Genomic DNA, 22,812 nt, shown 5'->3' with positions numbered 1-22,812 from the left:
AGGGCTATGAGCTTCCTTCCTCCAAATCAACCCTAGGCAACTACAGAAATAAGGGAGCAAGGCTTGAGGAATAAGATAGAAAACTGAGAAAACCCTGGTAAGGGTCAGGAGTAAGTTTTTAAGTATTGTTCCTGGCACTTCCCTTCGCTGCTTTGGAACAGTCAGTGCCAGACAACGGATTGCTACAAGTATAATTAGCAACAGCTTCCCAGTATAGAATAACACAAAGGGTCTGTTGAAGTGAGTTGCTGATGAAAGAGTGTGGGCTAAACAGATACTCTAGAAAATTGAGACATTCACTCCCAACTCCTTACCCAAACCTCTAGCGTTCTGGTGAACTACAAGGGCCTTCTGCTATATTATGAGTTTCAAGGTACATCCTCACCAGAGGAGTTTTGAGGGGAAACAGTAGCAACAGAGATAGAACACTATAGATCTTCTGTGGTGCTTGGAGCTCTCTGCTCTTTAAAACTTAAATTTATAAGAAGGGATAAAAACTAGAGCCTGCCCTTTTGCTCTTCCTCAGTATCCATTATCAGAAAGGGTAGTAGAGAACAGAAGCTTGTGAATCAAATATCTAAACACCTGAGGAGTATGATCACTATATAACACGTTACACAACATACACCTGCTGAAGCAGAACTGTAATAAATGTAGATGTCTAATTTATAAAATGTTCAATCAGTCATTCAACAAAAATTTTACGAGTACCCATCAGTGTCAGGCACTGAGGATTCATCATGAACAAGATACACAAAAATCTTTATTCTTGTACATTTTATTTTCTAGTGGTGGGAAACAGCATGAGGGACAGACAAAAGCAAACAAACTTATTTTCTAAGGAATATGCCATTTTAGAAGGTACTATTTGCTATAAAAATAAGGCTGATTGGGATTGTGAAAAGGGTCACAATTTTAAAATGAAACTAAACCTAAAATAGGAGTCAGGAGGATGTTGAGTGGGAGGTTAGTAATGTATGAAGAAGGAACAAGAAATTATAAAAAAAAAGCCATGTGAGAATATTAGGTATAGAAACAGGAGTTTAAAGAACATCAGATTTTAAGTTGCTTTTGCGGTACAGAATTTTAATATTTTCATGTAGTTAAAATCTCTAGATTTTTCCCCTTGTGGTTTCCTGTGTTTTCATGTTTGAAAAACACTTTCATCCAGAGATTTTTTTTAGCTTTATAATTTCAACATTTTAAATTATAAAATAATATTTGTACATGGTAAGAAACTGAAAAAAACAGAAGGAAAATAGAAAGTAAAATACCTCATTAACTCTCCCTCCCTCATTATCCTTTCCATAGAGGTAATCATTTTTCTATGTATCCTTCCAGAAATTTTCTATGTATAATCAAATATGTATATATACATGGTTCAAAAAATTTATAGCAGCTTGCTTTTTCAGATTTTTATAATCTACCTTTTATGTCACAAGTCATACTGGATGCTTTTAATCTGAATAGCATTATTCCATACAAATGCAGCTATCTCAGATTTATTCTATGAATAACACAAAGCATTAGATTCCTGTTTTCTCTACTGCCTAATTCATCAGACTTGGAGTAGGACAGTTCCATAAACTTCTGAGTTAAATAAGAATCTGTTCTTTTAATGATTACACATGAAGATTACAGTAAGTATGGAATTTCTAAGGCAAAAAGGTGGCTTCCAAAAAAGGAAACTTTGACGATCTATAGAATTAAGCTTTTTGTTATGTATGCATGTATCTATGTATGTATTTACTTCTTAACCATAATATTTTTCTAGTCAATGACGGCAAAGGTGGCATCTCAATACAGCTTGTCCCTTATGATGGTTTGACTCATGATTTTTCAACTCCATAATGGTGAGAAAGCAATATGCATTCAGTAGAAACTGTACTTCAGACTTCGAATTAAAATTTTCTTTTGGGCTAGTGATACACGGTGTTATTTTCTCTACTGATGCTGGGCAGTGGCAACAGCCAGAGCTCCCAGCTAGCATGAAATCACCAGCATAAACAACCGATACATTTACAACCATTCTGTACCGATACAACTCTTCTGGTTTTCACTTTCAATACAGAATTCAATACATTAGGTGAGATATTATACATTTAAGTTTTGTGTTAGATGATCTTGCCCAACTATAGGCTAATGTAAGTGTTCTAAGCATGTTTAAGGCAGGCTAGACTAAGTTATGATGTTCTTTATATTAGCTTTATTAAATGTTTTTGACTTAAAATATTTTCAACTTATGATGGGTTTATCAAGGCGTAACCTCATTGTAAACTGAGGAGGAACTGTATACGCTCATAGAATTATAGGGTAGAGAGGCTGTTTCAAAGCTCACTCTATCCCACTGTATGTCTCTAGGAATTTCCTACTAGGCAATTCTATACACTGCTTGTTTTTAGTACCAGGAAGTATTATGGAAGATAATTTTAAAATAGTTTTACCATATTATTAATTTACCAATACAAGTTTTCTTCCTCCAGTTTTGCTGTATTTCCTCTTAAAACTGTGGGTAAGGCAAGACAGTTAAAATATGGTTCCTCATAAAGAAAGGGGAAGTAGTATAATGTGAGAACACCAAAAACCAAAATCAAAATACTCTTTTTAGTAAGTTTTGTTTATGCCTTTAAAAATGTTTGAATAAATAAATTGATAGGTTTAATAAAAGTTCTTTTTAATTATTTCCATAGTTTCTCATGTAATAATCATTCATTTAACCCCAAACTATAGCCCAGGAGGGCAAGCCTGCAAATAATTTTCACACATACAGGCATACCTAAGATATATCGTGGGTTCACTTCCAGACAACCACAATAAAGCAAGTATCTCAATAAAGCTGGTCAAATAAATTTTTTGGCTTTCTAATGCAAGTAAGTTGTTTTATACTATACTGTAACCTATTAAGTGTACAATAGCATTATGTCTAAAAGAAACCAATGTACAAAACTTAAAAATCCTTTATTACTAAAAATGCTAACCATCAGTTCAGATTTTAGTGAGTTGTAATCACTGATCACAGATCACCATAACAAATAATAATGAAAAAGTGTGAAATATTGTGAGAATCACCGAAATGTGACACAAAGACACAAAGAGAGCAAAAGTTGTTGGAAAAAATGGTGCTGACAGACACTTGCTCTACACAGAGCTGCCACAAACCTTCGGTTTGTAAAAAGTGCATTTATCTGCAAAGCACAATAAAACAAGCTATGCCAGTGTTAGGTGTTCCATTAATTTCATCTTACTGTTTCAATCCATCAGTCTGTAACTCCTTTACCTCTCTCTTATTTTGGGTTTCATTATTTCCTTAACCACATGCCCTACTTTTTCTTGGTTTAATCCTAACTTAGGTAGTACACTTTCTCCATTAGCTTCTTTTTTCTAAAATTTTTTAATGTTTTATTTATTTCTGAGAGAGAGAGAGAGAGAGAGAGAGAGCGAGCGAGCATGAGCATGGGAGGGTTAGAGAGAGAGGGAGATACAGAATCTTAAACAGGCTCCAGGCTCTGAGCTAGCTGTCAGTACAGAGCCAGACGCCGGGCTCGAACCCACGAACCATGAGATCATGACCTGAGCCGAAGCTGGACGCTTAACTGACTGAGCGAGCCACCCAGGCATCCCTCCATTAGCTTCTAAAGAAAGGATGTATGAAATGTATATATTCTGAGATCTTTTAGGTTTGAAAATAACTTTATTCTAGCCCCATAATTAATTAACAGGCTGGCTTATATAGTAAATTACAATTGATTTTTCTTCAGAATTTTCAAGCACTGCTCTATTATCCTTTTGTTTCCAGAGTTGCTACTGAGAAGTGCAACACATTAACCTTTGTGTGATTCACATGAAACCTGTTACTCTTCATCTCTGAAGAAGTCCAGAAAACTGCATGGGGACCCCTTAAACATTTTATACGTACAGCAATCTTAATAAGATCCCCAAGAGACACATATGATTAGCACTGACAAACTACAATATCAGATTGATCATGCAGCCCTGCCACTGTGAAAAACAAAGTACAGTTATAATAAAAAGATGTGCTAATAGTAATGTAAATAATTATGACAATGATAAACACTACAATAAATGATACAACTGTGCGTGTTTATGTGCCAGGTGGGTTTAGTTGCTTTATATGTATTAATTCACTAAATTTGTACATACAGTACAACCTTTATAACCTATCTATCTATTTTAAAGTAGCTTTAAACTTTCTTTTAATGTTTGTTTATTTTTTAAGAAAGAGAGAGAGACACAGAGTGTGAGCAGGTGAGGGGCAGAAAGAAAGGGAGACGCAGAATCTGACGCAAGCTCCAGGCTCTGGGCTGTTAGCACAGAGTCTGAAATGGGGCTTGAAACAACGAACTGCGACCTCATGACCTGAGAAAAAGTTGGACGATCCAGACACCCAATATTGTCTATATTTTTAAAGGCTAAATATACCTTGGCAGAGCCAGAATTCTAGTCCAAAGAGTCCAGTTCCAGAGTCAGTGGTCTTCACTGTTACGATATACTACCTTCCAAATGGGTGGCAGTAGTTTTTTGTTGTTATATTGCTTTTTTTTTTTTTTAAGTTTATTTATTTTGAGAGAGAGAGGAGAAAGAGTTAAAGAGAGAATCCCAAGCAGGAGATTTGACGAGGGGCTTGATCTCACAAAACGTGAGATCATAACCTAAGCAAAACCATGAGTTGGATGCTTAACCAAGTAAGCCACCCACGCACCACCTAAATTTATTATTATTTTCGTTTTAGAGAGGGAGAGAGAATGCGAGTAGGGAGAGAGGATAAGAGAGAGAGAAAATCCCAAGTAGGCTCCGTGTTTAGCACAGAGCCCAACATAGGGCTCAATTCCACTACCCTGGGATTATGACCTGAGCTGAAACCAAGAGTCTGACTCTCAACCGACAGGGCCAACGCAGGGTGCCCTGTTATATTGCTTTGAAAAAGCTTTTCTTGGGGGCCCTGGGTGGCTCAGTCGGTTGGGCGTCCGACTTCGGGTCGGGTCATGATCTCACTCACGGTTTGTGGGTTCGAGCCCCGCGTCGGGCTCTGTGCTGACAGCTGGCTCAGAGCCTGAAGCCTGTTCCAGATTCTGTGTCTCCCTCTCTCTCTCTGACCCTCCCCTGCTCACGCTGTCTCTATCTCTCTCTCAAAAATAAATAAAACATTAAAAAAAAAACTTTTCTTGACAAAATAAAACATTGGGGAACCTACATTTTCTCATTAAAAAACCTTAATAGTTGGTGAAATCTAAAGGTCTGAAGAGTATCAGTTTCTGTGGCCAGTAGAGAGCAAGAAAAATGAAAATCTGAGAAAATACCTGATGAACCTCCAGAACACAGAGTGCAGAAGATAAGGAGAGAAGGGCTGATGCTAGTTATAGGGCGAAATACAGCCATCCTCAGAAATGCTGGTGAGGAGAGCTTACCTGTTAACTAGAATTCAAGGTCATCGAAGCTCAAAATAAATCTGGTGGGAACAATTAGAAGGTTTAATAAATAAGTAGTGTAAAATAGTGAAGATTGGGAGAAATGGAAAAAGTAAATAAACCCAGGAATGGACTACCAAACTAGAAAAACAGACATAGTTTCAACACTAAATATCTTGATAAAGTCAAAGAATAAGTTTCATAGGAGTAAGGGAGTGGAAGATGTATAAACAAACATACAAGGTTGTGGCCAGAAGGTAGCCAGAAGGTAGCATTTCTGAACTTAAGATCTCAAAGCAAGAGTAAAGACTCATTCATTGCTGCTGCTGCTGCTAGTAACCATTCATTAAGCACACAAAATTATATCAGTCATAACAACCATTAATAAATATCATATTACAGGGTCGCATGGTGACTGCTGGTTAAGTGTCTGACTCTTGGCTTTGACTCAGGTCATGATCTCATGGTTCGTGAGTTGGAGTCCTGCATCGGGTTCTGTGCTGGCAGTGTGGAGCCTGCTTGGGATTCTCTCTTTCCCTCTCTCTCTGCCCCTCCCCCCCCCCCCCCCCCGTGTACACACACTCGCTTTCTCAAAATAAACTTAAAATATAAATGAAACAAGATTTAAATTTTATTTTTTAAGATTTAAATGTATTTTTTTAAAAAATGTTAGAGAGAGAGAGAGAGAGAACGCGTGTGCGCACACAAAGGAGTGGGGGAGGGAAAGAGAGAGAGAGACAGACAGACAGACAGAATCTGAAGCAGGTTCCAGGCTCTAAACTGTCAGCACAGAGCCCAAGGCAGGCTCGTACCCATGAACGGTGAAATCATGACCTGAGCCGAAATTGGATGCTTAAATGACTGAGCCACCCAGGTGCCCCTAAATTTATTTTTTTAATGTGTATTTATTTTGAAAGAGTGAGAGACAGTGTGCACACATGCCAGTGGGGGACAGAGCACCCCAAAGAGGCTCTGCAATGTGGGGCTCAGTCCCATGAATTGTGATCATGACCTCAGCTGAAATTAAGAGTCAGATGCTTAGCCTACTAAGCCACCCAGGAGCTCCATAAGATTTAAATTTTAAAGTAAAAAGACTCTAAAAAAGTATTCCTTATAATACACAATCAGAATTTTATTGGTGGGGTTAGGAACTATCTCCGTTTATACATTAATATAGTTCACATTATGCATCTTCTCTAAATCTCTAAAGGAAGGAAGGAAGGAAGGAAGGAAAGAAAGAAAGAAAGAAAGAAAGAAAGAAAGAAAGAAAGAAAGAAAGAAAGAAAGAAAGAAAGAAAGAAGGAAAGGGAGGGAGGAGGGGAAGGAGGAAGGAAAGAAGGAAGATGGATGGATCACAGACTTCCATTTACTATATTTCTTCTACTTGGAAAGAGCAAACCAGCTTTCTACATAAAGTGTCGCAAAAGAACTACATACTCTATAATTCCTTTTACAAGAAGTTTAAGAACATTCAAAGCAAGACAGAGAATAGCAGAGGTGGTGGTGGTTGTGGTAGGGGGACATGATTGGAAGGGGCCCAAAGAAGCTCTCTCAGGTGTTGGATAGATTATTCTGCATATATTGATCTGTGCAGTGGTCACACCAAATTGTACTTTTGATGCCTTAGCATTGTACTATGCTGTATCTCTTAACTGAAGTACTTATATTTTAATTCCTTCAAAGAAAACCTATAGAAGCCTAAAGAATCTCACTCAACACAGCTTGTTTTGCCCTTGTCAAGACCACAAAGCCTTTAATTGAGAAACAAATATTTAGTGGCTGTCTTCAAGCTTTTCGGCCCTTAATTTCCCTCACTCCTAACACACTCCTACCTCAATCATCTCCCCAAAGATATTTCTACATCTGATCAGCAGAGATTAACGATAACCTCTAACAGAACAGTCCAGAGGACAAGGATGTTTGAGAATATTATATTCAGAATAAACAAGCTTCTTTCACTAAACCAAAAGTAAGTTCCCAAAAAGAAAGGGAGAGGAAATCGTAATGTAAACAACCCTCGTATCATCACTTTGTATATAACCTTCTATATTGCTCTACTTCATGAACCTGTATCTAAGCATTTTCATAGACTTTCCAATGTAATTGTATTTTGAACAGAGTAAAATGATAGAAAATTGGGTTTATCTCAATTTGAATTCAACTAACTCTCTTACTGACAGTTATTTTAATTTTTTTTTAGTGATAAACCATCACAGATATTAAAGAGTCCAGAGAATGATTTTTTTTACTTTAAAATGTCTTCCTTTCCTCACTTTAAAATGAAAATAACAAAGGAAAAATAAAGAAGAAAACGTATTTATTACAACTAGCTGTTAACATTGTCACACAAAATGAAATACTGGATCATGATAAGTTCGTTGGTATTATATATTAATAGTCAGGTGGAGCTCAGAACTGTAAGGAGGCATCTTATTAAGTTATGACACCAGAAACGCAACACGCAATCACCAAGTGCATTACTATGTATATTTCACTTCGGTAAAAATAGGAAACAAAGTCATGTTAAGGAAGGTGTTGCAAGGAAGTGAAGCGGTCTCCTTTCACTCTTCAGTTTTTTAAAAGACATAAAAATGAGTAAAATTTAAAGATCTTCACGGATACTTTAGCTTGTAATGAAATCCTGCATCATAAAAGTTGCCTGAAAGGTTTATATTCTTCTACACTTTCCTAGTTTCAGTTATAACCGAAAAAAGAACTGATGATCTGCAGAAGGAACTCAAAGTATCGAAAGGAGAGCTATCACGGGTCCTATCTAAGCGGCAAAAAACCTCTCAGGGTTGCACAAAACTGCCAAGTGGCAAAGCTTAATTTAAGCAGTTCGTAGCATAGGTATTTTAACTTTTTTTTTCTTTTTAAACCTGGCTTGTAGGGGGGGAAAAGGGGAGCTGGGCACCGCAAGGTAGAGGGTGCCTTAGATGAGTATGCAATGCTAGGGCCAAGGCACCCAACCGGTTCCAGGAAGGGGTCGGGGAGAGGGGGGCCGAAGTAAAAAGCAACGCCAGGAGAAACTCACTTTTGAAAGGCACTTTCCGGCTACACAGCACTCTCACATGCTTTATCTCATCGGACACAGTATCCTTTCTGCTGGCCTCCAGCGTCTACAGATGGGAAGGGCCCAGCGAGAACGCAGGGCCTCTCTAAAATCGAGTTTCCAGGGAGGGCCGCCCTACTCATCCATTCCCGCGGCTCCGCACCTCGCGGCCGCGCGCGCCCCCTCAGCGTCCGCGGGGCGCGCACGTCACTCGCTCGCTGCCAATCGGCGCCCAGCAGGTCACCTCTCCTCAGGGGGCCCAGCGCCGCCCCTCCTGCTGGTTGCTGGACGCAGGCCGCGACGCCCACCGGCCGCTTCTGCTCTGGGCGCAGGCGCGGCAGCGCAGCCGGAGAGCGGCGCGGGCTCGGAGGGGAGTGGACGCTGCTCGCGAGGATGGTGCTGGAGAGCGTGGCCCGCATCGTGAAGGTGCAGCTGCCCGCGTATCTAAAGCGGCTCCCTGTCCCCGAGAGCATTACCGGGTTCGCCCGGCTCACAGGTAACCCTCGCCTTCAGCCGGCCCCCATCCTTGCAAGTTTCTCAAGGTGGGAGGCGGGGGTGGTCTAAACATCCTCCGGCTAAGGGGCGGGGCGGAGCTTGGCGAGTGGCGCGTTACCCCTGATCCTGTGCGCAGAGGGCGGGGGTGAGCGCTGGCGCAGCCGCCGTGGAGCGCGCGTGATTCCACCTCTCGGTTCTTGGGGGCCCTGTGGCGTCTTCCTAGTGGCTCTTCCGTGTCCTTCCGTGAAGGGAGACCAGGTTTTTTCAGAGAAGGTGCTGAGTTGGTGAGGGGCCCTTATTTTTCATCTCCATCGGTCTCTGCAGTGTGCTTTTTATTTTAAAGTCGTCGTTATCAGAGGTGCTGTGAGTTAGGCATTTCCAGCTCTCGGCTCTGTTTTACCCACAACTTGTGTGTGCGTGGGAGAGAAACAGGCACGCAATACGTCTGTGGAAGCTTTATTTGATAACAAAATTGGAGAGTAGCCTCCATTCCCATAGGGAAGTCTTGAACTACCCCGGGGCATTTTAGGTCAACTTCATTACCGTGGGCCAGGGCAGTTAGGGTAACTTGAGGAAAGCAGTTAGCCAGAAGGTGTTCAAAGGCTAGTACGATGAACCAGATCTTAGAAAATGAAATTTGATGACTGTTTGTAACATTCTGTGCTTACGATCCCTCCTCTACAAAAAAACAACTCACAACTCAGGATTTCATAGCAAAAGAAAGAAAATTTCCAGAATGCAGTCAACACTTGGGAGACTTTGTTGGGATTGTTAACAGTAGAAGTAGGGTATTTGTAAACCAGACCGAGACTGATTAGGGTGGTGAGAGAGAGAGAAAAAAAAAAAAACCCACCATATTGATTTGGCAAACTTTGAACTCATGTCTTGAATGTCAGGGAATGGAACAGGAAATAAGACAATTTTGAGAGAAGTAGGGTTGCTTACCCTGGAACGGTCTGGAGTTCTATGGTAGCTGACGTAAAACATAGCATTTGGAAGGCTTACTGGTGGAAGAACAATAAAATTTATTCTGTCTAGACCAAAAGACAGACCTAGGAACAAGTCAGTGAAAATTACTGGGAGATGGATTTCACCCCCAACACAGCGAAGGTTTTGTTTGGTTGTTTTTTTAAGAGAATACCATCCCTAAAAAAGGAACAAGTCTTTAAAAAATGTAAGTAGTCCAGTAATAGATTTAGATGCAGTGTACTGGATAACATTCCAAATCTGGAGATTCTTTGAATTATGGATTGGTCGGAAGCATGTAATTTTTTTTTAAGTTTATTTCAAAGGGGAGGCGGAGGGGGATAGAAAACCGGAAGCAGGCTTCAGACTGACAGTAGAGAGCTGGATGTGGGGCATGAACTCACAAACCCTGAGATCATGACCTGAGCCAAGTGGGATGCTTAACCGCTTAAGGAACTGAGACACTCAGGTGTCCCCTGCAAGCATGTAATTAAATAGAAAGTATAGTAACTGAATAATTAACGTTAAAAGAAATATCTAAACATCAAAAGCAGCATAAAAGTAACAAAATGAAAAAAATGTGTCAAATCAACTATTTGTAAACGTCAAAGTCTTCTTTTGATCCTATTATTCTGATGGATTTTCAGCAGTTATATAAAATTTTGACGTTTTAAAAACCCTTTATCATTGCTTTTACTTTAGAACTTTATATATTTTAACGTGTTCTTCATCTTTTCTAACAACTATAAAATCTTCTTTTAGTTTAACATCATGGTACACTTAACCATTCCCCTGCAGCTGGAAATTTGGAATGTTTGTATGTGTATATATTTTATTCATAATAATCAGTGGTTAAGTAGCCCTGTACCAATTGTTAGCTTTTTCTCTTTTGAATTATACCCCCTGAATGTATTCACCAAAATAGTAATAAAGAATATGATCATTTTGTGACATTTGTTCCCAGTTGCCAACTTATATTAATAATTTGTATAAATTGCCAAGTTTTTAACAGTCAAAAAAGAAAAGGAAAAAAGTCTCCTTATCCCCCCCTCCAGTGTAACCTGAATTAAGTGTGTTGTTTTCATTGGTGGTTGGTTTTATATTAGTTTTAATTTTCTATAAATAGAATATAGTTGGAGCAGTAGAAAGTATGATATTTTATTTAGTGGCTAGATTTTAGAAGCTTTTTTTTGCCTTAAAGATCTTCACTGTCAACAAATATTTAATTTCTATTAAAGGCATTAAGGAAACTCGAGACCTTTCCCTTCTTAAATCAGTAATACATAGAAACTTCTTCAAAGCTGCTAAATACTTAAACTGAGGACTGATTCTCAGAAATAGTGATAACTCTGATAAATATCTTAAAAATATGTATTTAGTTCCATTACAATGTGTCTGCCCTTTAGTTCTCATATTGTTTACTTATTAGTAAACATTAACATGTTTGTAATAACTGCTTTATAAAAAATTGGGGTAGTCTGTTTCATATTGGACTGTGACATTGTAACAGTTGCAGAATCGGTTTTGGAGCACTATGAAAGAAAATTTCCAATGACCAGTTTCCACTCTGAGTCTCCCCTTCAGGGTAGATTTCAGTAGCTAATTACATCTGTCTATCTTGATTGAGCTACTCATAGAATCCATACGTAGACTTTTGTTGAATCAAAAACCTGAAAGATAACTTCTCAGCAGTTGTTTAAAATGTCTAGGAGACCAAAAGTGTTTCCATTTTCTATCTGTGAAAATTAGAGCAAACAAAGTTACAGTTTACATTATTTTTGCCTGTTTTTTCTTCCCTATTTAGATCTAGTGGTTTTTTAAAGCAATAGACTCTCTCATGATGACTCTGCATTCTTACTAAACACTTGGAGATCCTTAATCACCATGCACTATTTACAGACAGCCCTTATCTATGAGAAACAACTTATCTATTTTTGTTTAGGTCACATTTTTAACAGTGAGACTTTTAAGATAAGTTTGTATATTGCTTGGAAGTATATAGTCTGTTGGAATACTTTGACCTTTAAAAAAACTTTCCCTGTTGTGTAAACTTTTAAAATAGAACGTCAACAAAATCTTCCTAAAGTCAGAAACAGTTTGCTTGTGGATTTAAAAGCTTGCTATGGGGGTGCCTGGGTGGCTCAGTCAGCTAGGTGTCCGACTTCAGCTCAGGTTGTGATCTCACGGTTTGTGGGTTTGAGCCCCACGTCGGGCTCCGTGCTGACAGCTAGCTTGGAGCCGAGAGCCTGCTTCAGTTTCTGTGTCTCCCTCTCTCTCTGACCCTCCCCTGCTCACGCTGTCTCTAGCTCTCTCTCTCAAAAAATAAATAAAACATTTGAAACAGACAAGCAAACCAAAAAAGCTTGCTATGAAACTTTAAATATATAGCTTTGCCCTTCTTGACCTTGTTTGGTTTTGGAAACATAACGGTCTTGCTCCTAAAAATGAAGCAATGACTACCAAGACTATCATATTGTTTTTTCCAGAGTAACATAAACATGTCAGAGCTGACAGCATTAAAGCTATTAGCTCTGTTTATCCAGAAAGGGCCACTTTTGAACAAAGTATTTAGAAGTGGAACAGAGTTGGAAACCTGTATCCATAAGAAGATTTCTACAAGCATGTTTATAGTAGCCTTATTTATAGTAGTTCCAAACTGGACGCAACCTGAATATTTAACAACAGGAGAGTGGATAAATAAATTATAGTATATTCAAAGTGGAATACTGGTTAGCAATAAAAAGGAATGAATTATTAGTGTTCCATGGATGAATCTCAGAAGCTTTATATTGAGAGAAGAAGTTTTGATACGAGACATCAGTGGTGGAAGAATAGACTAGAAAGGGCAGAAGAATACTTTCTTGGGTGATGGAGGATTTTGCATGTTTTTACATATTTTCAGTAGAGGCTACTGGGGTATATTTGTCACAACTCAGAGGTAAACACCTAAGATCTGTTTATTTTCTTGTATGTAAAATGTACCTCTTTTTTTTTTTAAAGAAATGGAACAAAAGGTGAGGTTTCTCAGTAGGAATGTATAAGAAACGACTAAGTTCAAACTAGAAAGTTGCTTTTATTAATATATAGATAATAAAGGTATTAATATATAGATAAAGGTATTTCTTAAAGGTAAAAGAATTTTATTTTAGAAAACTCTTTTTGAGAATTTGGGAAGATATTTACATAGTTACTATAAGTTATAAAAGTTTTTTCCCCTCTTCCTAGTTAGACCAACTGTATTTAAACATTAGTGTAATTAAAGGGGCGTCCGGTTGGTCAGTTGGTCAGTTGATTAAGCATCAAACTTCAGCGCAGGTCATGATCTTGAGGTTATGAGTTCGAGCCCTATGTCGGACTCTGTGCTGACAGCTCAGAGCTTGGAGCCAGTTTCGGATTCTGTGTCTCCCTCTTTCTCTGCCCCTCCCCCACTCATGCTCTGTCTGTCTCTCTCTCCTTCAAAAATAAATAAATATTTAAAAATAGTGTAATTAAAGATTATACGAGGCTTTGTGGGGAACAATATCAGTTTCATTAAAACATTTTCTGCTGTCTAACTACTTTGCAGTGTAAAATTCCTCAAGTCATCAGGTATTTATTGAGGACTTGGTTCCAGAAATGTTCCAGACACTGAGACACTGTTCTGTTCATAATAATGAATGGAAAAAAGATTTTTAAATTTATCATTAATTTCATTCTATTGGATTTTGGTCCCGAACAGTCTGTGTTAGGTTTTGAGTAGGAATAGTAAAACCATCCATTGAAAATATTTTACTTTCGGGGCGCCCGGGTGGCTTAGTCGGTTAAGCGTCCGACTTTCGCTCAGGTCATGATCTCGCGGTTTGTGGGTTCGAGCCCCGCGTCGGGCTCTGTGCTGACTGCCAGCTCAGAGCCTGGAGCCTGTTTCAGAGTCTGTCACTCCCTCTCTCTCTGACCCTCCCCTGCTCATGCTGTCTCTCTCTCTCTCTCTCCTCGAAATAAATAAATAAAACATTTAAAAAAAAAAAAAGAAAGAAAATATTTTACTTTCCTCTTTTTGCAGTCCAGAATATAAATCATTTCTGTGTTTTACCTGTAAATGATACACAAGAAATTCTGTTATTAAATTATCAGCAACCAAGTTGCCAATATTATTTTTATATGCCACATTTTGAGGAGGCAAAAACATCTGTCCTAGTTTCCTAGAATATAATTCCTCATTGAGATCCATATATGTCTATGTGTACTTTTAGAAATATTTTTATCATAGTATTTGATTATATGTCTTGGTCAGGAATAGGTTGTAATAGGTAGCCTGGTTTTTGTTTGTTTGTTTGTTTGTTTTTTTATGTTTATTTTCAGGGGTGCCTGGGTGGCTCAGTTGGTTAAGCGTCCAACTTCACCTCCGGTGATGATCTCACAGTTTGTGAGTTCTAGCCCTCCGTCGGGCTCTGTGCTGACAGCTCAGTGCCTAGAGCTGATGTGCATTGTGTCTGCCTCTCCCCAACTCACACAGTCTCTCTCTCTCTTTCTCTCAAAATAAATAAACATAATTAAAAAAAAAATGTTTATTTTCAGAGAGAGTGCACGTGGGTGGGAGAGGGTCACAGAGAGAGGGAGAGAGAGAATCTTAAGCAGGCTCCACGCCCAGTGCGGAGCCCCACACAGGGTTCGATCTCATGACCGTGAGATCATGACCTGAGCCGAAATCAACAGTCTGATGCTTAACTAGCTGAGCCACGCAGGAGCCCCTGTAGCCTGTCTTTATAAAAGTATGAATCTGCCCTGTCTTAAACCAGATTCTCTAAGGAGATACTGTACCTTCTTTTAACATTTAAACTTTCAAAAAATTTATGTTAAAATTGCTTGCTCCTCAAGTTGCTTTGAAATGTTCTATTCTGTGTACAGTTTGTTTCTCTGATGGTACTAGTTCTTTTACTCTACCTTCTGAGTCTGTTTGTTGTTTATCTTAATAGTGGAAAATAGAATATTGCAAAATGCATATTAAAACCCTGCTTGGTTTTTTAGTATTAGTGTGGTCTAATTTTTGTTTTTAACTTAGAAACAGGTAATTAAAAAAAAGTGGAAACAAGAGAATTTCACTGGTGGAGAAAAAAAGTCTTCCTGAAGGGAAAAATTTCAAGTAAAGGAAAAAAATGTAAGGAAATTCAAGCCTTTTACATTCAAATGAATAGGCAAAATGTTGCCTGAGTGCGTTTTTAGTGGATTGAATGTTGAGGTCAGTCAGTTCCATCTCCAATCTCCTTGATTTAATTACAGCCCAAAATCCTTACCCCACCCCATAGCCCCTGATATTCTCTCACACTGTTATCTTCTCCTGGCTGTCTACTTTTTATTTTATCAAAAACAATTTTTAATGTTTATTTTTGAGAGAGGGAGACAGAGAGAGAGGGAGACACAGAAAATGAAGCAGGCTCCAGGCTCTGAGCTGTCAACACAGATCCTGACACAGGGCTCAAACTCATGAACTGCAAGATCATGACCTGAGCCACAGTCAGACGCTTAATGGACTGAGCCACCCAGATGTACCCCTGGCTTGTCTACCTGATAATTTTTCATAGATGCACCTCCTCACCCTAAATGAAACAAAGCTGTCCCTTAGTAAACCACTTCCCCTGTAGCTCTCTCAGTGATATATTTTCTTTCTCTATTTTTCTTGTCCTTCTGGGAGAGCAGAGAGAGTTAACATCTTTTTTTTTTTTTTTTAACATTTATTTATTTATTTTTGAGAACGTGGGGTAGGGTTAGAGAGAGGGAGACAGAATCCCAAGCAGGCTCTCTGCTGTCAGCGCAGAGCCTGACGCGGGGCTCAGTCCTACAAGCTGTGAGATCATGACCTGAGCTAAAATCAAGAGTTAGATGCTTAACCAACTGAGCCACCCAGGTGCCCCAAGAGTTGGCATCTTTTAGACTCTGAAGAGCAACTTCCACATTAGACTATTTCACTGTTTCAAAGAAAGCCATGACTTATGCCATCCATCAGTATTCCTAATTTTTTACTGTTAACTGTAGACCTTTAGTCTCTCCCTTATATTCTTTAAGGAATATTTTTCTTCATATTTTCCCCTTTCTTTTACAACACTGCACTGGTCTCTAGCTGCTTAAAACTGCCCTTCTTCTATTCTGTTCTGTTGTGTTTTTAAGTTAGAGACCAGTATATCCATTCATCGAGATAATAAACCAGAAATCTGGGAATCATGAAGGAGCCTCACTTCATTAACCTCATGCTCCATACTTGATCACTCACCCAATCCTATTGATTTTACTGCCTGAGTTAGTGGTTCTTAAGTTTCAAGGTAGGTGAAAATTGATTGCAGACTTACTTTGTGATCCCAGTAAAAGCATCAGACTATCTCCTCAAAAAATGCATGCACACATCCACGTATACACTTTTTAGGCAGTTTTAGGGGATACATTTGTCCTCTTTGCTTTAATGGCCACTGCCTTAGTTTAAGCTTGCAGTATTTGGGGGTGGGGGATTATTTCAGTGGAATTCTAACAGATCGTCTTGCCTCTTGCCCTCCCACTAACATTCCTCTCTGCTCTTCCCTCTGTCTCTCCACTAGTCCATCGTCAATCTGATACCATAATTCTGAGTCCATAAATCAACAGCTTTCCAATTATATTAATATTCAATGATACTCATTAATATCAATGGTTGCCTTTTATGTACCGGGTAGATTATTACCTACCTATTGATTTTTATCATCTGGCACCTGACCACTTCTTTTTTTTCTTAAATAGTTTATTATGAAGTTGGTTTACATATAACACCTAGTGCTCATCCCAACAAGTGCCCATCACCCTCCTTTCCCTCTCCCCCACCCTCATCAGCCCTCAGTTTGTTCTCAGCATTCAAGAGTCTCTCATGGTTTGCCTCCCTTCCTCTCCCCAACTGTTTTTCCCCTTCTCCTCCCCCACAGTCCTCCATTCAGTTCCTCCTAATCCTCCTATACGTGCAAACATATGGTATCTGTCCTTCTCTGCCTGACTTATTTCACTCAGCATAACACCCTCGAGTTCCATCCATTTTGCTACAAATGGCCAGATTTCATTCTTTCTCATTGGCACCTGACCACTTCTAAAGTCCCTCTCTTACTTCATCATATTCCAGCAATATTGTTATGCTTACTTCCCCCAACGTTTCATGCACATTGTATCTCTGTGTCTTTGCTTATGCTGTTTCTTCTGTGTGAAAGGTAGCTCCTCCTCCCTTCAGCCTATGGACTTCTGTAGTCTTATTTAATCTTTCAGAAACCTGGTTAGGTGCCATATCCTCTCTGTAAAGTCTTTGCTCATCCCTGCAGAGTTAATCATGTCTTCTGTATTGCTTATTTATAATTGCACATACTAGGGGCACCTGGGTGGCTTAGTCGGTTAAGCGTCCAACTTTTGCTTAGGTCATGATCTCGCGGTTCGTGGGTTCAAGCCCCGCGTCGGGCTCTGTGCTGACTGCCAGCTCAGAGCCTGGAGCCTGTTTCAGATTCTGTGCCTCCCTCTCTCTCTAACCCTCCCCTGCTCACGCTGTTTCTCTCTCCTAGAAATAAATAAAACATAAAAAAAAATTTATAATTGCACATACTATATAATACTTAGTCCTTTTTTTTTTAAATATATAGATCTATAGTCCATACTAGGTGAAAAGCTTCTTTGAGGGTAGGGACTGTGTCTTGTAATTTTTGTATCTTCACCTGTTTTATCACCTAATCTGTCTATGAGGTTTTATATTTGTTGAGAGTGCTTAAAGTTTTTTTCTTAAATATTTTAAACAATTCTTATCTGTTAACTTACACTGTTATTATTCATAGGCCTTGAACAAAGGCAAACAAGTGCATATCTAATAGGAGTTATCTTAAATGTCAGTTTAATGGAGTACAGATTCAATTCAGGTAAAATTAATTGAAGTCTTGGTTAATAGACCTCTCTGTTAGAGAGGGAGTGGGGGAGGAGACATGTTTACATAACTGTAGTTTCAGGGCAAAATGCGTTAGTAGCATCCTTTCACAGAGTGCTCTGTAGTTTTTCTAGTGGTTTCTAACTTCATTCATTCCTCCCAACAGTGCTGTGAAGTTGGAAGCTTCTTCTACATGGACTCTTCCTTGTGCCTTGAAAGTTCTTTTCTTAAGTCTTTGAGCCCCCCACCTTCTCATCTTTAGGTCTTGACTTAAAGATCTTTTTTTTCCTTCCTGACTTCCTTACTGAAAGTTGAAGTCAACCTACTGCTTGGTCCCTAGGATAATCTTTTTCTTTCTTTCAGCATCCTGTCTGTTTCCTTTATGGCTCTTATTATAATCTAAAATTATCTTAGGGCATCTGGATGGATCAGTCGGTTAAGCATCCAACTCTTGATTTCTGCCCAGGTGATCATCTCCCCGTTGATGATATCAAGCCCCACATTGCATTGGGTGCTGTACTGACAGTGCAGAACCTGCTTGGGGCTCTCTCTCTCTCTCTCTCTCTCTTTCTCTCTCTCTTCCTTTCTCGCTTCGTTTCTCTCTCCCCTGTCCCCTGCTTGCATGTGTTTTTGCAATAAATAAGTAAATAGATAAATATACATTAAGAATTATAATTTTTTTCTTTTAATAAATAGAACAATTTTCTTTGGGGAATAGTCTTATCAAGAGAAGGACAGATAAAATTTTTAATTTGTTGGATTTTATTTATCATGATTGAAAACTAGACTTTGGATTTATTGTCCTGTACTAAACCTGCTTAGGCAGCTGCAGTTTACCCACGTGAAAAATGGGGATAATAATGGTACCTACCAAATGTTTTAAGCTAACACAGCTTAACAGAGTTAAATAAGATAATACAGTTATACTCTTAGCATAGTCTATTACTAACATTAATTAGCATGCCTTGGCACATAATCAAGTGATTTTTACATAGTGCAGAGCAAGATATCAGGTAAGTACTCAGTGAAGATTGTCAAATGATAATATTTAAGAACAGAAAGGATTCTCTGCAGAGCCCCACAGAGGGAGGGCACTAGCCAACATTTGATGAATGATGCTTAAATGTTTATCTTGGTTTCCTTATGTGTTTGTCTTCATAGACATAGAGACCATTTTATTTATATTACTTAATATTTCCTGACCCCGCCCCCCCCCATGACAGTCCTGAGTGCCCCATAAGGCATTTAATGAACACTTAGGGAATTAGATGTATCTAATAATGAGAAGATTCGTGTATGAAAATTTTAATTAGTTCTTTAAAATAGCAGCTTTCAGACAACATTTCTTTAGGAATCACTGTCTTACCAAAAATGTAAATTAAAGCATTGAAGGCATATTCTGTCTGAAATTCTAAATCAATGGAATATTCTTGGGTATTCTGTTGTATGATTTTAGACATGGTAGAAATGTTTTCTAAACCTATAAAATGTATCACATGTTGAACTTTGTAATTCTGGTGATCATTATTCCTGAAATAAAAATAAAGGTAAATGCAAATATACTTGGTGTAAGGGTAATGAAATAGGATATTTGATATGATACATTTCTCAAAACTTTGTGTTCCAGTTTCACAAGTCTTCAGGTAGCCCACAAATCAAACAAGGTGGGCTTAGAGATATATAGGTGGCTTCACTATGTTATTATTCATAGACGTATAGTAAGTTAGTCAAGAAATTAATGTGAGAAGTAAAGAATAGATAAAGAATAAATTTAAGCGTGACACGTGCTGTTTGAGTTCTATTAAAGAGTGTTGCAGACTGTTAAATCTGTACATGTTTAGTTTCAGAATGGCTTCGGTTATTGCCTTTCCTTGGTGTACTTGCACTACTTGGCTACCTTGCAATTCGTCCATTCCTCCCGAAGAAAAAACAGCAGAAGGATAGCTTGATTAATCTTAAAATACAAAAGGAAAATCCCAAAGTGGTGAATGAAATAAACATTGAAGATTTGTGTCTCGCTAAAGCAGCTTATTGTAGGTGTTGGCGTTCTAAGACGGTAAGATGTCTGCTTGCACGTGCTCTGAAACTTTGTGCAGTTAAAATTGTTCTGCTTTGTAAATCCTTAGTTTTGAAGTTCTCTGAGATCAAAGATTTTTCCACAGTATTCAGTACTGAAATTTTATATTCCTACATTAAAGTTTTATGCATGTTATGATGGATACTTACCTACATTAGGAAAGGGAAGAATAGAAATCTGATGTTTTCGAAACTGATGTCTGCCTCTTACAGTATGACTTTGGTTGGGCAGGTTACAGAATCTTTAATCTCTGATGTTCAGGGTTTTTTTTCTGATAATATTTCAACATCACAAACATCTTTTAGGATTTAGTGTGATGCTGTATGTACAGTTCCTTATATATAGATAAGCTAATAAGTGGCAGCTGTAATTATGGATGATTTATAGTGTGGAAATAAAAATGAGTATGTAGTGATGAATATAAGTAGATAGATCTGTTTTCTTCAAGTACTTTGATCATAGACTATTTGAAGTTTTAAGTATAATAATGTTCATCACAACACTTATTGTAATAGCAAAGTTTTGGAAATAATCTAGATGTCTGAAAATAGGAATGATTAAAGAATAGTATAATACAAATTATGGGTTATTAGGAAACCATTCCAAGTAATGTTTTTAAAGAATATTTCAATGACAGAAAAGCATGATGTAATTAATAAAAGCACAGTACAGTATGATCCCAATTTTATTTTTTAAAAAAGAGATACACATAGTAAATGCAGAGGAAAAATTATATAAAAATATTGATTATTGTTACTTATTGAGTGAATTTTTTAAAATGCATTTTAAAATGTTTTCCAAAATTTTACAATATGTGTGAGTTTTATGGTAAGAAAACATGAAATTATGTATTTTGAATTTAAATTACAGTTGAGCCTTGAACAACATGGAGGCTGGGGCACCAATCACCTGCATAGTCAAATCTGGGTATAACTTTTGACTCCTCCAAAAACTTACTAGTTTATTGTTGACCAGAAGCCTTACTGATGACATAAACAGTCAACACATATCTTACATGTTAGATGTATTACATACTTTATTCTTACAGTGAAGTAAGCTAGAGAAAAATGTTAGTAATAAAACCATAAGGAAGAGAAAATTCATTTACAGTACTATACTGTGTTTATCAAAAAAACAATCCACAGTTCAGTGCACCCACACAATTCTAACCTGGGTTGTTCAAGGTTAACTGTACATTCTTTTCAAACTTAAATAAGTGAAGAGGTAAGCTCTAATTTGGAGCTCCACAGAAAACAAGAGATTATTTTGATCCCCCTTTAAGCCTGTTTTATTGACTCTTGGAATAGTCAATCCAAAGCTTTTTATTTAAAACCAATGTCAAATAATAAAGTAACTATTTAAAGTTGTTAGATTTGCTGTGATATTAGAATGCAGTTAGGTTAGGTGTAGAATATACATTATTCAGGAAAGCTGTCTGATGATTTGTTTTTCAAAGTCATGTGCTTTATAATAGCATTTCACATATATTTCTACTTGTTGAATCATTTTAAAAATAATACTTGTAATTCTTTTTCCTTTCTAGTTTCCTGCCTGTGATGGTTCACATAATAAACACAATGAGTTGACAGGAGATAATGTGGGGCCACTAATACTGAAGAAGAAAGAAGTATAATAGTAATGAATTAGGATTGAATTCAGTTGTGTGCTGTAAAATCTTAAAATAATATTTTTTCATTCTTTGTGTATAGAAGATCTTTCAAATGGTGGTCTTAATTATTACTACTCATTGAGTAATTATTTCTGCCAATTTATTTTCTTGTTACACTACTGTTCATATTTGATACTTTATATATTCAAACAATCGTTTATATAGAAATTAAATCGTACAACCCTTTCATTCTTACTTCAGAGACTTAATGTTATTTTCCTAAATAAATCAACACTCTTGGTTTTAATTAACTGAGAAAAATTTAAGTTTTTGCCACTGTGTCCAAAGCTATTCCTTTAAATGTCAATATTTTTAATAGACTCTACACTTAGAAATTTTCTCTATACACTATTAAACATATTGTTTTTCAGTCCTCTTCTGTTTTGAGCTTTTGAAGTGATTTTTTTTTTTGGACTGCCACACTGTTCTTTTTAGATCAATAAGAAACATATTGCTCTCAAGAATTACTTGAGTTTTCAAAGAGATAAGTGCTTTGCTTTATAAAGATTGTGTCTAGTAAGTGTGAATATCCCAATTTCAGAAAAGACTTGAACTGGATATAGAAAGTTCCAAAAAGGAACAGTTATTTACATTATAAAAAATGTGTTTACTTTACAAAAGTCTTGTTTGTGTCTGTTTAGGTGTGTGTTTTGTGTATGTATCTTGAACTCTTCGACTGAATGACAGGGTGGGTTGGGGTGGTAAGAATACTTCTACTAAACTTATGAGCTGCTGCCATTTGAAGGTCAATTAGAAATAAAGTATATCTGAATTCATATTAAAATGATAAACAGTTCAGTATTCAAAATGGTATACATTTTTCTCTTACATAACAGTGTAAGCCAATAAAACATAAAATACAGAAAGTTTGCCAAATAAGCTTGAAGAGTCTTTAAAACTTTCATAATTTTTTAGCTTAAGAGTCTATTTAGTTTTATTGTATATTATAGTTCCTATATTAATAACTATCCTTAAGTCTGTCTATTAAAGGTACAATCCTGTCAGTTTACTGTGTCTTTTTTATATACAAGGATATGCTAATAGGTAGCACATGTATGTATGAGACATTGCACTAAGTCTGGTACCTAGATTTGTAATTTATTACAAATGTCAGTAGGTTCTATTGTGTGATCTTGACTCTTGTGACCAACAGCAGGGATTTTAAAACCTTTTTTTTTATGTTTTATTTTTATTTATTTCGAGAGAGAGAGAGAGGGAGAGAACAGGGGAGGGGCA

The 22,812-nt window shown here is 37.5% G+C and overlaps 1 protein-coding gene across 1 annotated transcript; it reads left to right on the top strand.

Annotated features, from left to right (window-relative positions):
- Nucleotides 1–8,765: 8,765 nt before the first annotated feature.
- CISD2 (CDGSH iron sulfur domain 2) lies at nt 8,766–22,455 on the top strand. Its single transcript, XM_039220819.1, has 3 exons — nt 8,766–8,974; nt 19,672–19,886; nt 21,451–22,455. The coding sequence occupies exons 1-3, from the start codon at nt 8,872–8,874 to the stop codon at nt 21,538–21,540; spliced, it is 408 nt and encodes a 135-aa protein (XP_039076750.1). The 5' UTR covers nt 8,766–8,871; the 3' UTR covers nt 21,541–22,455.
- Nucleotides 22,456–22,812: the final 357 nt, after the last annotated feature.

The sequence above is a fragment of the Hyaena hyaena genome, unplaced genomic scaffold, assembly GCF_003009895.1.
Source record: "Hyaena hyaena isolate Hyena2069 unplaced genomic scaffold, ASM300989v1 scaffold_914, whole genome shotgun sequence".
Lineage (NCBI taxonomy): Eukaryota > Metazoa > Chordata > Mammalia > Carnivora > Hyaenidae > Hyaena > Hyaena hyaena.
Note: the sequence above shows the minus strand (reverse complement) of the source record. Positions and strands in the feature narration are given on the sequence as shown.

Bases quoted from the DNA above. Each gene is read 5' to 3' on its own strand.
- CISD2 (XM_039220819.1), top strand. From the start codon at position 8,872: ATGGTGCTGGAGAGCGTGGCCCGCATCGTGAAGGTGCAGCTGCCCGCG. The intron at 8,975-19,671 runs GTAACCCTCGCC...GTACATGTTTAG, and splicing joins CGGGTTCGCCCGGCTCACAG to TTTCAGAATGGCTTCGGTTA. The intron at 19,887-21,450 runs GTAAGATGTCTG...TTTCCTTTCTAG, and splicing joins GGTGTTGGCGTTCTAAGACG to TTTCCTGCCTGTGATGGTTC.